Source organism: Sceloporus undulatus, chromosome 1 (genome assembly GCF_019175285.1).
Source record: "Sceloporus undulatus isolate JIND9_A2432 ecotype Alabama chromosome 1, SceUnd_v1.1, whole genome shotgun sequence".
NCBI classification, from domain to species: domain Eukaryota; kingdom Metazoa; phylum Chordata; class Lepidosauria; order Squamata; family Phrynosomatidae; genus Sceloporus; species Sceloporus undulatus.
Window position 1 is genome coordinate 215,353,018 of NC_056522.1, and position 17,222 is coordinate 215,370,239.

The following is a 17,222-nucleotide window of genomic DNA, read 5'->3' on the forward strand; positions in this document are numbered from 1 at the left end:
AATCCCTCATCTTCCAAGGTAGTCTGTTCCACTGTCAAAAAGCTTCTATCATCAAGACATTCCTAATGCTTAGTCAGACTCTTCTTTCTTATAATTAGAATTCACTGGTTCCAATCTTACCCTATGGAGCAGCAGCAAAAAGCTCACTCCATCTTCCACTGTATGGTCCTTTTAAGTATTTGAATATGGCTATTCAATTGCCTCTGAATCATCTCTTCTATATTTAAGCATTCTCACTGTGCAGATAGATGTTTCCATGCAAGGATTTCTGTGTTTACCAGGACCATAGTGTGGAAAGAATCATAGTAGGTAGTATTTTAGAGATCTATTCCATTTTTTACTTTTTAAATATAAATCTAGCATTTCCACACAACACTGGTTCCTAGCCATTTTCCAAACTCTTGAAACAGTGTTTGAACCAGATGTTCTCATTTGTGAACACCTGCAAATGCCCAACCATAGCAAAGAGGGAGCATAAATAAAAAAGTAAGCAAAAACAAAACTAAATATTCTACACTGTAGTCCTCTAGAGGTTTACTTGATAGGAAATGAAATAAAGAATTCACTCTGAGGGGAAAGATACAATTATTATTTGGCAGTCTATCAGACTCACAAGGTGCTTCATGTTTTAGAATACTAACACTTATACTCCTAGAATGGATTCTAACTGACTGCTCCACTAGAAAAGATGGAACCCATCCAAGATTGCAGTGGTATTTTCTAACAAAATTGCTTCTACTAAAAGTCGAGCTCCATATGCACTTTTCATGATAGCTTACTGCAAAACATACTAAACAAATGGCCAAGCATCAGGGTTTGCAACTGTAACGGCCCATTTTTACAAGGTCATGTTTGGGTGCTCTTTATGATAAAATGTCTTCAGCCATCTAGTGGTCTGCTGTGGAAAACACACAAATACACATCATTTTTCAACAGCTTTGCTGTATTAAAGTTTCAAATATTTTGCCTATTTCTATTTATATAGAGTGATTACAGTTTTATCTCTCTAAACATCAGCACTAATGAACTTGCTTATTTCACTGTGCTTTTAATCACATATATTTCTGGAGGAGGAAACTGTTCTGGCTTGTATGCCTGTGGTCTGCAACAGACTTCCAGGACTTATCAATACCCATAACTGCACTCTATTATGAACTAAAGAATACTAAATTCATATAAACTAGTGGACAAAAATACAACTTCAATGACATTTTGCTTTTACTTAACATTGTTACAACCAATAAGAAAAAGATTTTTTTAACTACATCAAGATTAAAGGAATTCACTGAGATCACTATAGCAACTGTCTTAAGGAAAACTAACATGCTCAACAACCTGCAACCTAAAATTAGATTAGGGATGCAATAAAAAGCATAAATGCAGCAACACACCCTACCACATTTTGAATTCTGTGCAATCTTATAATTGCTTTTTTTTGCTCAGCAAGAACAAACGAGTTCCTTCTTTAGAGAATCGTATCAAAATAAATAGGCTCATTAATGTCCAGTGTACTAATGAGCAATGGATGAAGGAGGTGTTAATTATGCTGCAATAAGATTCAAGGATAAAGCCCTGGTGGGTATATGTGGTACCTCAAGTCTTCTTCAGATTTGTGTACTTTTAAGCTCTGTGTGATGCAAGGAAAGCAATGTTGTAACCTTGTATTTAGAATTAGAAATTAGATGGACACTTACACAGGAGGACATATCTCAAAGATCAATTCAAGAGAAAAATTTTTGCATGGATTTTTGCAAACAGCTGAATGTTTTTAGACCACCCTACTTCCTTTGATTATACTGATTTGCAAATGCATTAAAATGCAGCCCAAAGACTTCTTGCTGAATCCCCTTTCCCAGCAAAAGGGTGTAACACTACAGGATGGTTTTGTATGTGTGTTTTAAAAATAAGTATACAGATTAAGGTGGCCTTTTTATTATTGCATCCTATACCGTACTGTTATTCCTTTCACCAACTGGACAATTTAATTCTGCCTGGTGCAAGTGCCTTGAGACTCTGGAGAGGTCACTTCAGCACTAGACAGCTTATAACAAAACCATTAGCGGTTTGGCTAGCTTAAGGAAACCTCTTATTTTCTTTTTTTTGTTTATTATCACTGCATGAATCTGCAGCATATGATAGTTTATAATTTCTCAGGCTTGTTAAATTCATGTTAAAGGTCTGTTTTCTTGTTGAATAAATTTTGTTCATATAATGCTGCCTATTTCATACAGTGAGTCTTTAATAGCACCTTTGGTCTATGCGCAACTCACAGATCAAAACAGAGGACTAAAATAGGGGTTGATGATGCTATTTACATGTGTGATTCCTGCTGTCTTCTTGTTAGTAGCTTTAATATAATAGAAGACCTTGTCTGTTTTGTAATTAACACATCTTTACTGGAGAGATATTTGGAAGTGATTGCTGTGAATATACTGGTTAGTAAAATAAACACAATCACACACCACTTTCTGTTATCAGACAAATTTGTGAATTGTACACATTATACTCCAGATCAACAAACTGTGATATAACAGCCAAGCAGAAGACACATTTATATAACCTTATATTTTCCTGAAAAATATGTATTCCTTCTGGCTTTGCATATATAATCAGGTTATGGAATGCATCGAATTCACAATAAAAGATCCTTTAATAACTGCAGTGTCTGGAAACAGATATTAAATGTTTGGAAGCTAACAGTACAAAATAAAACTATATCTATATATGCATGTGTTTGCTTTAAAAACTATCACTGTATGAGAAACACCTAACAGTCCATATTTTTCAACTACTGTCCTCAGTCAATCTCATTCTCTAACATATTGGTATGTGTCCATTTAAGTTTTATATCTTTCCTGGAGGGCTACAGCTTTTATACAGGCCCATATAGTTCAGGATTGCTACCCTGTAAATATCGACACATGGTATAACACTGGGGGAAGACATATTCTTAACATAATATCTAAAGTGATGCTGCAATCAGTTAATTCAGCTTTGTTACTTCACAAGTGAAGCTGTATCTTTCATCAATACTTTCACAGCACACACCTGCCCTCCTCAAATCCTATGACATATGGAACCTGTCTTTTAAAAATGCATTATGCTGCTTTGGAACGCAAGCATCCAGCTATTGTTCATGCCATATGTTTACGAAGAAACAAACCACGGCATAAGAAGTGCTATGCAGAGGATATAATGTAGCTATGCCAGGTGTGGAAGAAGTAATGTCCCATCTAAAATCTCTTTTATCACTTGCAACTGACCTGTTATCAACTGCTTAGTTGGTTTCTAGATTCTTTAAAAATTAAATGGAACACATGACCCTCGAAGTGCAGCTGAGGTTTATGACCACTTCGTTATTTATGCTGCCATGCACACTTTGACAATCACAACTGAAGAACATCTTTGGTCTCTTGTAAGCCCACAGCATAAAAAATTCAGAGAAATCTTACTTTTTATGCCATTTTCAATGAAAAGCACTAAGAACAGAAACTGACTCATGCCAAATGCATATCACTGAATTGCTGTGATTGTGAGTTTGAGGTCTGCTACATGGAAATTATTTATAAAAATGTCAATTTTAGCTCTGGAAAAGAGATTCCTAGGAGTATGTACATTTTCTTTTTCATCCTTGGAGAATTGCTTGCTTTGGTGAGGTCTACCATGCAACCTGAATAACTATACTAGGAGGGGAGACAGCTACAGAATAATACATTTATCTTGACAAGCGAAGGCATGCATCTGTAACCCCACAAGTAGCAAAACCACAAGTTTCAAGGCTATATGCCTTAATGAAGATAGATGGATTATTCTACATCCACTATGGTAAAAGGCTTTTAAAAATTAATACTTTTAAACAAAAAAGTGTACTTGGAACTTCTTGGTCTGGAGAAGAGAAATAAACTGAAATAACCTTTGCAGTTTAACAACCAAACGCTTCTGCCTTATCTAAATAGCATAACTCAGTGTTACTAAACTAAAGCAAAAAAGTTCACCACATGCAGGGGTTTCATATACTGAATAAAATATCTCATTATAACATCTATTGAAACACCTCCACAGTTCAAAATGAAATAAAATCCACAAATATGCAAGGATTATATGTACATCAATGTTGACAGAGATAGTTATATCATATGAATGCTAAAACTGGATCACAACTTGACTTTCATAGCCAATTTTGGAGATACATATTGGCTCAATTCAGATGATCATACACTTCCTTATCCCCTTTTCCTTTTTTTTACACATAACTTCTCTCTCAGCTACCTATTTTAGCACTAACCATAACCGTGTATTCCATCTTTTTAACCACAGCTCACTTTAATACCCAAAACAATTAGTGTTTATGCAAAAGGAGAAGAAATCTAACAGCTACGATTTCTAAATCTCATTTCCCAAAGTTTGATGACTCAGGCAACCCAGAAAATTATGGCCTACAGTATACAGAAAACTACAGTATACAGACAGGGAAAGAAATGAGATGGTTCTGTGTAGCTTATTCATGATTCGGTTGGGTGAACTGAGCTATTGGTCTGCTTCACATACGTATAACCATAATCTGGGGTTCAAGGGCAACTCTGACTTGCTATTCACAAGTGTCACTTATGACTCCAGCTTTTGGGGGAGAAACACATCTCAGCACACAAGCAATAGAAAAAAAGTCTTTAGTTTTCTCATTCTTGCTTGTTGTAAGATCCAAATGGGAATGAGCAAGCCATGTGTACCAGCACATTTGCTTCTTCATGATAAGACAGACTTCTGGCTGATTGTTACATTTGAACATACCTGATGTCTAGTTCCACAAAACATGCAAATACTGAATTTGAATGTCATGACTGAACACAAATCATTTATCAGACATAACACTTGTGAAACTGGCAACTTTCACTAAAGGCAAAGATTTTATTTCTTGATAATCTTTTTTTAGCAAATGGGACTTTGAGTTAGTATGCACAAACTAACATTAAATATACCTCAGCACTGCTTATCTTTGTTTACAACACTGAAGTCTTTCTGTGTTATCTATATTATTTTTGGTTTCCCCCATTTCTGAAGTAAGCTTGGATTGACCTCTATAACCATTTTCTTTTGTTTTATTAGGGAGAAAGAGAAGTAGCAAAACTGAGGTCTGTGGTACCTGAAAAAGTAACAACTGTATTATAACACATTTTTATGGACATCAGTTCACTTCATCAGATGCATGAACTATACAGTGGCATCCTTGGGGCTGGTGTCACCCGATGCAGGAAGGCGGGGGCGGCGGGAGATTACTGTCAGGGCTCCCGGAAGACCATTTGGGCTTTGTCATGGTAATACATAAACTACAGCTGATAAGAGAAGCATTTTGGGAACTGTATTTCAAAAAGTTAGTTTTAGCTTTAGCTGTACCCATTCATGTGGTTAGGATTTGTTTTATAAACAGAAAAAGTCTTCAAAGACAAGTTGTTGTAATAGTAAAATCAGACTTTAGTTGTATCAAGCTTTCGTGCAATATAAGTCATCCACATGCAACCCATAAAACTGTTTCATATGGGTATCCTAACATTCTAATATGATCAAGACTTAAGTCTTTGGAAATCTATCTTGCAGTTTGATTATTTGATTGGAGGTGGGAGGGAAAGCACTCCAGAATCAATCTAGTTGAAGTTCACTAGTAAGCTGGAAGAAAAAGCTTATGAGAGCTTCAGCTCCAAGTTGTCAACTTGACAGAACTGAAGTTGCATTTCAAAGCAGCCAGAGATTTGTGCCAAAGACATCTTCCTGCATTATAGAAGATCTGAAAGTGTCAGTCACACAGCCTACAATAATGCAGAGAATAAACAGAATTTTCTCGATCTGGTTAACATCCCTCTTAACTGTTTCTTTAATCTCTCTCTACTTGCCCAAAACCAGTTAAAACAAAGACAGGTTAAGAATAACATGCTTAAGAAAGGACAGTGTTCAGTGTATAGCTTAACACATTGTATATAAACACTACTAAACTGTGAAACAATTTACATATAGAAAAGTATGTGGTTTAATCTATATCTAACCATAATATAGCAGACATTGCATTTTTTAAAGAAAGCCTAAAAACCAAGTATTCCATACTCTTACCTCCTCCCTCTTTCCTCAATCAAGATTTATGAAGGAAAGAATGACTATACCAAATTTTAACAAAAGAATGTGAGTAAAGGAACAGCTGAAATTGATAATAATGTATTCATTTATACCTACCTTCTCCCCCAATACCTGGACTCAAATTGGTTTTAAAAAATGAAAACAAATACAGTTAACGCATTCTTGAGACACGAGTGGGAAAGCAAAGGGAAGAAATATATAATGGGAGACAGTGGACAAACTGTGTTGAGAAGACGAAGAACCACTGATGGTGCCTGCATTCCTGACAGTAGTGATCTATCATGGTACTTTTAGGCAGGATACCATGTAGCAGACCACAACTCTAGTTTTACGTCTTGGCACAGAAAATCCCCCACCCCCACGCTGTTTCCACTGCCTTGCTACAGAGATAGCTTGCTGCCCTATGGGAAACACTATTATAAATGATATTTTGCTGGGTAATACAAAAGATTTTGCTCTAGTTACCAGAAACCAAACTGTAGTAAAAAAACCAGCATTAAAAAAAATCATCTTCAGTTCTTCTTGTATGGAAGAAACCTAAGTGAGCTTTAAGCAACATAGGGTGTCATTCTGCATATGCTTTGTTGTTGTGTGCCTTCAAGTCATTTCCAACTTATGGTGATCCTAAGGCAAACCTATTATGGCTTTTTTAAAACAATTTTCTTCAGAGGTGGGGTCTGCCATTGCCATCCTCTAATGCTGAGAATGTGTGACATGCCCAAGTGGGTTATAGAATCAAAGAATAATAGAGTTGGAAGAGACCACAAGGGCCATCCAGTCTAACCTCCTGCCATGCAGGAAATCTCAATCAAAGCATCCCGGTTTCCATGGCTGAGACGGAATTCGAATCTTGATCTCCAGAGTCATAGTCCAACACTCAAACCACTACACCACACTGGCTAGGTAATACATGCTTCCCTAGGAATAAGACTCAGAGAACTCAATTGGACTTATTTCTGCCTATATAGCATTATATAGGATTGTACAGTACAGTACTGTAAAATGCTCCTGAGGGGTGGGGATGAGCTGCTTTCATGGATCCTTCCACTCAGTACTACCCAAAGAAGAATGAAAAAATAAGCATGGCCAACAATGCTGCAATTCCAATTAAGCATAATCACTTCTCAATTTATCAAATTTGATCCCTTCACATAAGGGAGTTATGTGAAAATCAAGAACTAAAGTACAATTCTAAAGTAGGAATAAATGCGGCAACTTCCACCTGTCAAATATATAAGAAACAGACAAACTGAGATTAATGGAGCAACCAATCCCGTGACAAGTGCCCATGTATGGGGATTTACACTAATTGCATCACTTTGTCACCATGTTATATCTCTGGTAGGTGCAGTCGTTTACATAATCATTTTCACATGGTGAAATTTATCCAAGTTAGTTTTGTACTGGATTCTATTTCATTATGCTAGTTCTATTCTAGCCTGTTATACTAGTTTCAGAAGTCAAGTTCATGTCCAGATCCAGTTTAGCCTATTTCAAGATGTTCATGGAAAATAATGACCAGGATGCATGTTCTCTCATATAAGTAATCTGGCACAACAGTTTAAAAACAGTATCAGAATGTGTGTGGAAGAAGCAAAACGGATTACCAATATTATTTCCTTTTTTTCATGCACTGCTTTGCAATTGGGAAGAACAGATATTTGAGGTGGTTCTCTATTGTAGTCTCTGAGGCTTTTATCAAGGAAATTCCAAGAACAGGATGAAGGAACAGTTGGCTGGCCAGCTGTTTTGGCCTCCAATTGCCATCAGCTCTAGCCAGCATGGGCAACAATAAAGGAATGTGGCAACTGTGGTTGAAAAAAATCTGGAGTGCCCCATTCCTGCCTTAGGAGGTTTGAAGCAGGAGTACCTATCTGTTAAGTGATTTGATACCTTCCCACCCACATCTTTTCACTTTTTGAAACCATTTCCTACAAATCAGGCCCCAGAACATTAGATTCTTCCTATCAGACTCTCACATCTATCTCACATCAGCCTAATGCAGCCCCCAGAGCAGCAGATACTTAAGATGGAATCACCATGTTGTGATCAATAAAACATTTATACAGTACCACCAAATACTACACACTTGTCCAAGGGACCACTGTAAACAGGATGAGATCTACCAACAGATTCTGGAATACTGTCTGCTCTTCAATAGACAAGGCTCTGAGCAGCAGACAGGACAAGACTTAGGAGACAAGCACAAATACTGTCATAGGAAAATACCCATTTTGGCTTACAAATTCAAAACCATTTTTAATTTCACCAGGAAATTATTTTTGTTTTTGCTTTAAACTTAACACAAGATTATTAAGGGAAAACAACAACTAAGTTCTGGAAGAGTACAAAACCATAACCCGTTATCCTGTCCTCTGCTTGGATAAGTCCAAGCCCCTATTCTACCCACAACCTATTACAAATGCAAGATAGGTGATTTACAGGTATAACCAGAGTTGGGACTTTATTAGACAGACCCATGAGTTAACAAATGATAAGAAACTGCTGCACATATAGTTTACAGGTTTCATTATGCCTGGATCATGTGCAGCTGCAGCAAGGAAAGCTTCAACTCCATAAGACTTCCTTTAAGGAATCATAATGTCCAAGAGCTACCTAGTATTAATATTAAGAAACGTCTCCTTCTTCCACTCATTCCAAAAGGTGCCAATTAAACCTGCAGTGAACAAGACCAAGTAGCTCTTTCCACATTATTAATGTGCACTACAGAAAGCAATAGTTGGACCTGGCTGAAACAATAGCAAATAACCTACATGAAGCCCTAGAAATTCTGAAACAGTACAAAAGTCATGGTGCTTTGTACCAGAGGAGAAATTCCATAAACAAGTGGGGAAACAAACAGCAGATAAATGTTGCATCAGAAAAATGCTTCTCATGTTCTTGCCCACTCTCTCTGAAAGCAGATATTACAGCAGATCTAGATATGCCAATGCACAATTTTACACAAATACTTGTTGAAGTCTCTTCATTTTTCATGCATTTTTGTTATCATTAAAATTATAATACATGTGGAAACACTCTTGCCCTTTAAAATGAAAATTAACAACAAATCTAAGTATATATTACTATTATGATACTCATGCAAGTTACCATCTCACTATTCAAGAATCACAGCAACTAGAGTTGGTTATCTGGAATCACTGACACAACTTAAATACTACAAATATTTATAAAAATGTCATACATATTATTAATTTAATGACTACTCTATAATACAATAGAAGAGCATGCTCAAACAAAACACCTCAGCAGTATTTTAAAGCAGTAACCACCTAGCCAATTTCTGTATCTTCTGTAGTTTTTCTAATCCACTCTCCCTGTGGCTGAGCAAAATCGAATTGCCTCTCACATTTGCAGACAGCTCTGTGAAGGTGATAATAGAGCTGCTCCCTGCTGTCATGAGGCAGGAAATAGGAAAATGGCATATGGGGCTAAGAAGAAATAAAAAAAAAAAGAACTAAACAAGAACAAAAGAGATTTCAACAAAGGACAAACTATAACCCAATATGGTTTGCAAGTTAATCTCTTTTCATAATGATTTCACATAATCATTCATCTGCAAACTTTACCCTAAAATGTGAATGGCTGCAAAGTCTTTGAGGGAAGTTTTTATTCTGAAACATTTGGAATATACATAAAGTGTCATGTTCTGTTTCCATAAAGTACGAATGTCATTTCTATCCATAGAAGGACTAAATGTAGCTCACTGGGTATCCCCCTCCCCCGCACTGTGTTATTGTTAAATGCTTTCGGATCTCTGCAAATGGTAAAAATTATAGAAATATTTAAAATAAATAAATGGCATTATAATTTTGTTTTAATTGGGGTCACTATCCTATACTGCACCCGAATAGGAATAGCATAGGAAGCTTTGATTACTGGTCTTAGAAAGTGATAATAAAATGTTGACCAAAAGACATATTGTATATCACTTGAATGGGACTTGCTTTCCAATTGAAGATGGCAGGCCTAAGATTTTCTTTTTTTAAGCAAAGGTACTCACTCATAAACGTCAAAGAATTCTTCAAGGGCAAGGGAACAGAACAATGATAGCAGTTATAGAACCAGGCTAAGCCACATTATGTATCTCTCAAATTATTTCTGCAATTTTAAAACAAAAAACATACACTCTCTACACATTTTCACTTAATGAAATGCTGACATGACAGGTATGATTTATAAACTGTTACACATAGGATAAGCCAAAAGGGCTACGTAGTGTTTTAACTTAAAGCCTAAGGAAACATACATGGTGGGCACACACAACCTTTATAGCAATTAACAACATACCTTTCCTTTTACGCTCTGAATGGGATCCACTACTACAGCAACAGCTCGTTCTGATAGGGCTTCAAAACTCTGCTGTGTATTGATATCCACGCCAGACAACCAACAGCCAAAACCAGGGTGACTGTGATACCAGCCAACAACCATCTCAGGTCTAAAACAAAGAAGTAATTCAGAGATTCATGACCACCTCCAGCAAAAAAACAAAAAGCGGCAACAAAATAAGAATATTTTCATTATAGAAAGAAAACACAAAAGTGAGGGGAAAAGCACCAATAAAAGCCTTGAAATTAAAGCTCACAAATTATGGCCAAAACATAAACATGTGATGAAGGAGTGCTATCATTAAGGGGTGCATATTAACATCAATAGGTCAGGGTCTCAGTTTTCACCCTGTTACCACACCTTCCAATTCAGTTTTTACCCTTTCAGCACTTCAGTAAATAACTGATCTTAACTCACTGACGTCCAGAGTTGGTTTTTCACAGCAGAATGTCCATTTCAGACATGGACGACAGGAACAAGCGACGGGAAAAGATTAAATATCAATTAAACCACAGCAGTGGGACTAGGAACTTGGTCAAAAAGCAATTTGCACTATTCTGCTCAGCTGTTGAATCTTTTGTTAACATTAATTTTGGAGTTTTTGCTGCAGTACAAAAATCTGAGCAAGCAGATGACAACTGTTGAGAGAACCTAAGCAAAGCCACAAATTTTGTTTAAATATTTCTATGTCTTTTCATCAGGAAATCTTTAGAGTGGTGCAAAGGGACACTATAGCTGGGGGTAAAAAACCAGAGTTAGCATGGTAATAGGCTTTTTTGTACTATATTAGTACAAACATATAAACTGTCAGCTGCAGATTGCCTCATGGAATGAAACAGCCCCCCTCTTCCAAAAACAAATGGCAACTTGAAAAGTACTCAGTTGGATGCATTCTACTGAGCCTTCTCACTAAATAAAACCTATGGTTGGGACTAATGTATCAGGTTGCATGAGTTGGACAAGAGGGAACAAAATCACATTGGCTTTGATACTAGCAAATGGTCAAATAGAGTTTGCATGTATATTACTAACTTCCATACACACACACACACACACACACACACACACACACACAGTGGATCCTTGTTATACGCTGGGGTTTGGTTCCAAGATCCCCCGTGTATAACAAAATCCGTGTATGCTCAAGTCCCATTAAGTATAATGACATAGCAAAATGGTGTCCCTAATAAAAAATGGAACATCAAGGTAAATTTATACTTTTTTGGAACATTTTCAAACCGTGTATGCTTAAATCCATGTATAAAAAATCCGTGTATAAGAAGGGCCGACTGTATAAAAACAAATCATACAACTCCCTTACCTTCCAGTTTGCTTTAGCATATCCAGCATTTTGGCTTGAAACACAGGATCAACTGCTTCTACACTGACCCCCTGCATTTGGAAACAGGTTAACAGTAGCAATTATAAACATAAATTCACTTGCACATATAGTCACTTATAGACTTTTCACATTAGGAACAGCACAAACTTTTAAATTTCAGACACAATGAGTTGGATCCAGACTATATTAGTCCAATGAACTTAATGGAACAAATTCATCATAACTAAACTTAAGACTCTCTGATTTCAGAGGAACTGTATTAAAATAAACCTAGGGGCTACACAGACCACCTCTTTGGAGCGGCGTCCTGCTGCCCCTTTCCTCACTGGATCAGGGCTGCGGCAACTACACAGCGTGGCCCTGATCCGGCATTTTTCTGGCCCTAAAAAGAACGGCAAAATGCAGCTCCTTTTGGAGTCGGAAAAAGGATACCTTTGCCACTGCCATAGCAATTTCCAGCACTCCTTTTGGCATTCGTCATCTGACCGCCATGCCAAAGAAGTGCCGTAACGCCACCCACCATATGGTTGGTCAGCATGACGGCAGCTTGGGGATGGAGTCAAGGCATGCGTTATGCAGCCACCACACCCCCCACTCTGCCCTGAGGCTGACGTTAAACGAACCCAACCTAACAGCTTCTGTATCATACAGACTAGACGATTTAATTTCATGTTTGCCAGAAGTTAGCTACATGGATTTATAAAATACTATAAATGTCAACATTTTAACTAAAAGAAGAAGAATTTAAACATCCCTATGCGTATGTATTCTAGTGTCTGTTTCAAAAGTTTTTCGCATGATCCCCATCAATAACTGGAAGTCAATATACTCTTTCCTTGTTCTGTTGAGCTTCCATATTTTCTGTGTACTATCATCTCAGTTTCAAATTTATTTGTGGGACTTAAATATCTTCTATCAATCAAGTATGTATACATCAGCAAGAAATATAGTCCATTAAATTTATAAGTAAATCTGATTACAATCCAAATTAACAAGATTGCTCAAGACCTTGAGGCTCATGAGTATCCCATAACACAAGAAGAGGCCAGCATGTACCTCATCATTTTCCTGGCGGTCCTGATAATAATACCAGTGAAAGACTTCTCCTTCCTCAGATAAGTGTTGGCATTTGCTAAATGGATGAAGTAAAGTCTACCCTACTGTTTTGGAACAGTAATGAGTATATGACATCTGACAGGATACAAGTGAGAATTCATTAACAAGCCTATTCTGTAACAATGATGGTGACAAAGAAACAATGCTCTTCCATCATCTTTGACATACTCTCCTACGGAGCTCTTCAAACTGGGTCTTTCTTCACCTTAGGGCAAATGAAAAGGAAACTTCACTAATTTATTGCTATTTATCAAAGAAGTACTTAAGCAAGAAAAAGTTGCTCACACCCTATTAAAATATTATTTAATGGTACAGCACAGTCCAGAGGTCACGATTCACTGAATGAATTTCATTGGGTCATATCTTCAAGTCAACAAAGCACATGGTGATGTAGCTAACTACTTTTTTGTTCAGCACTGCTTTTTGGTGCTAATTATATCCAAGAAAAGAGAAATGATGAACAGGAAGTAACCAAGACCTGTACTGTATGTGAGAGGAAACATTCTTATTCATCTTGAAGGAAAAAGTGTGAGCACAGCCAATGGGGAGGAATGTTGGGATAACATTTCATCCACTCCTGCCTCAATGGGTCAGATTTCAGTTTGGGAGTTCTGACAGAAACATTGCTGCCAACAGTAGAAAACAATTCATTAACATCTCCTTAAAAAAAAGTTTGGGCCCAGCTTTCCTTGTCTTCATAACCTCTCAATTATCACAGTGTAATATATAAACGGTATGTATATATATATGAGGCTGTCTTTAAAGACTGACTTCTCAAAAATATCAATTTTTGAAAAATGCAACTGTAAACCCGACTGTATTTATTTATTTATTCAAGGGATCTATATTCCGCTTTTATCCCAAAATGGGACGGTCATTACCTATCATTGAAATAACCTCAATGTTGGTGTCACGTGAGCTTCTGTATGAAGAGGATTTCAAATAAGTGCTACAACCAAGTTACCTTATAGAATCATAGAGTTGGAAGAGACCGCAAGGGCCATCCAGTTCAACCCCCTGCCATGAAGGAAATCTAAATAAAAGCATCCATGACTCAAAGGATAGTGTCCAAGTATGGTTCAGGAATGCTCAAATGTTTAGATATATCCCAAACAACTTATTGCCTTCTTTTCTACTTGGGTAGTGTGATGGGCTGTCTTAATGCTTCAGTGGTTTGTACTGGTTTTAACTATGCTGTTTTTAACTTACATTTTAATATTGGTAATATTTAATTATTTTTTAACTTTGATCATCATTGTTTTAGTTCTAATTTTTTAAATTATTGTACTGTACGTCATTTTGAATCCCATTTCCCAGGATCTACAGCATGTAGACTAGGCTAATCCTTGGGATTTCATATCTGATTATTCTCATACTTGCATGATCTTACTATCTTTTATATTTTCAAAAAACAAAACAAAAGACAAACAGAAAGACAACAACACCCATTTAATGATAAAATCCATTGCAGCATTATTCTAAAGAGTAGCATACAGAAATGTAGGAAGAGCTATGCCAGATCATGCTGAAGGTCTATCTAATCTAGCATTTTTTTTTTCCAGAGTGGCCAACCGGTTGCTTATGGGAAACCTGCCAGCAGGCACAAGTGCAAATGCACTTTCTGTCTCATGTTCCCCAGCAACTGACATGAAGAGACATATTGCCTCTCATGCAGGAGGTGATGTACAACCATTCTGATCATTAATGGTTGATGGCCCTAACCTCCATGAATTTATCTAATCCTCCTTTAAAGCTATCTAAATTGACAGATATTACATTTTGAACTGAGATTTATAAATCTCTATACTCAAGCAGTATTTGTGCATAGTGTGCTGCTGTGGTTTGAGTGCTGGACTATCACTCCAGGAGGCCAGGGTTCAAAAAATCCTCAGTTATAGGAACACACTAGGAGACCTTAGACAAGGCACACTCTCTCAGCCTTTGAGGAAGGCAATGGAAAACCTCCTCTAAAGAAATTTTGCCAAGACAACCCTATGATAGCATGTTATAAGTAAAAGTTGACATGAAGCCATGTGACGACATAAAAATTACTCATTTAAATAGTTATCCTATCTAATTAGAATAGGAATGTTTAGAACAGTGATTCCCAAAGTGGGTGGGACTGTGACTCTGGGGGTGGTAGAAAGATCGAAGGGGGTAGTGAGAAAAAAGGGGGTGGGGGGGGGGGGGACTTCAGTCAAAATATTGGTGCACAAGGAAGACAAGGGGAACCAGCAGCCTTCAGGAGTATGGTGGGGATAAGGGTTGCATGAAACCTCTCTTTTCAGGGTCCCTTAAACATGCAGCCTTGCTGATCATTTGGTGGTGTCCCCTGCTCTTCACCTGCCCATGAGAGCTCACTTCCTTAACTTTGTCTTTCACTAGCAATGACCATGGTGGTTGGGAAACTCTTGCAAGATTTAAGCATAGAGCATTGCTTCTGTGGCTTAGAATGGCAGCATTTTGGGACAGATGGCCTCACTGGCAAGGAGTTCAAGCACATGGATGAGGGAGAAGTGGCAGCAAAAGGAACTTTCACATTTGGGACCCTGCTTAAACTCTGTGAGCTTTGCTATAACATAACTAGGAGGCTAGAGCTGCACTGCTCCTCCTGCCTTCTTTCATTGGACAGGCTAAGAGAAGAAGTGGCAGAACCAAGTTTGGGTGTTTGTGTGACTTGAAGCTGTGTGGAGAAGTCATGTCTCTTGGGAAGAAGGGGGAGGAGTATTGACGGTTAATTCTTGGAAAACACTGTTCACCTCGGAATGGCTCCTGTAGTTAAAATTTCTCCCTTTTCCTATCCACACAATCTCCAGTCCAGATCCTGTGGTCTCTGGAAACCCCCTACATATCAGCTGTGCCCCCTCTGTCCTCAGTGAAGGATTAGGAGTCCTTAATCACCAGGAAAAAAGTGGGAAGTCAGCTGGCAAAGGCTTGAGTGTCCTTCCTCACAGGGAAAAATGTGGAAAATCAACTGTGTGCCTCTCTGCCCTGGTGAAGAAGGCTTGAGAGCCTTTCCTTACTGCAGAGGAGCTTCTCCCTTTGCTTCCAGTTACATTAGGAGCAGCAATAGAGAAGCTGGCTGAGCAATAACCGAGAAGCCTCTCGCCTGTGCCAGCTTTGCGGCAAGAGCTGGTGTGGATGAGAGGCTTCTCAGTCACTGCTCGACTGACTGCTTGGTTGCTGCTCCCTTGATGACTCTGGGAGTAGTAACCAAGCAGTTGACCAGCTGGTCTCCCTTTTGTTCGAAGGCTGGCACAGGCATCCTGGCTGTTGCTGTATTTGCAACGAGAGGCTGAGGAGGTGGTGGCAAGCTGGGTGCAGCTGAGGTAGACACCACTGACCGGCTGCTGCTACACTAAACAGGACCAGCAATGGTGAGGAAGCAGTCCCACCATGCTTGTCTTGGGATGACGCTGGGGTATGGTAGGGTTGTTGCCTAATAGGAAAGAGGGCAGAAACCCCCCAAAATTTGAGGATCACTGGTCTAAACAAATTACAGCTACTCAAAAGATTCTTAATACAAGCTCAGAAGAGTAATTATTGATAAAATTATTCCCAAAGGGGCTAGCCTGAAGAAAGAGGCTCCTTCCTCCATAACTGTCATCTTCCAGCCTATGAGGGAGTTGGCCAGGCAGGCCCAGCTCCATCAGGGCTAGCCTGGACGAAGAGACTCCTCCCTCCATAAATGTCATCTTCCGGTCTATGAGGGAGTTGACCATGCAGGCCCAGCTCCATCAGGGCTAGCCTGGAAGAAGAGACTCTTCCCTCCATAACTGCCATCCTCTGGCCTGCGAGGGAGTTGAGCAGGCAGGCCCAACTCCATCAGGGCTAGCCTGAAGATAGAGGCTCCTCCCTCCATAACTGTCATCTTCCGGCCTGTGAGGGAGTTGACCAGGCAGGCCCAGCTCCACCAGGGCTAGCCTGAAGAAGAAGAGCCCTCCCTCCAGTCCATCTGCCTTGGTCCAAGGCCTCAAAGGGAAAGAAGAATGCTGGACCTGATCCCCTCCCTCCTCACCATTCCCTTCTCCTTTTGTGTCGTGTCTTTTTAGATTGTAAGCCTGAGGGCAGGGAACCGTCTATTATCCCCTCTGTTGTAAGTCGCCCGGATTCCCTGTGATTGGTGGCATATAAATAAATCCTATTATTATTATTATTATTATTATTATTATTATTATTATTATTATTATGAAATAGGATGCAATTCTGATCCCACATTCAGCGTTTTTTACTTGAAAGCTTTCTGCAACTTTTGACACTGAGGTATAAACTGAGTAGCTCTGTACCA

General features: G+C 38.4%; 1 protein-coding gene across 2 annotated transcripts in view; it reads right to left on the reverse strand.

Moving 5' to 3' along the window:
* The window catches only part of PSMD14 (proteasome 26S subunit, non-ATPase 14), a 63,462-nt gene that overhangs the window by 17,935 nt on the left and 28,305 nt on the right, over positions 1-17,222 (reverse strand). For both annotated transcript variants that reach the window (XM_042477838.1, XM_042477846.1), the window contains exons 6-7: positions 11,798-11,868; positions 10,435-10,585 (exon numbers count right to left, since the gene is read on the reverse strand). In XM_042477838.1, coding sequence (XP_042333772.1) covers positions 10,435-10,585; positions 11,798-11,868 — 222 coding nt within the window. The remainder of the gene's footprint in view (positions 1-10,434; positions 10,586-11,797; positions 11,869-17,222) is intronic.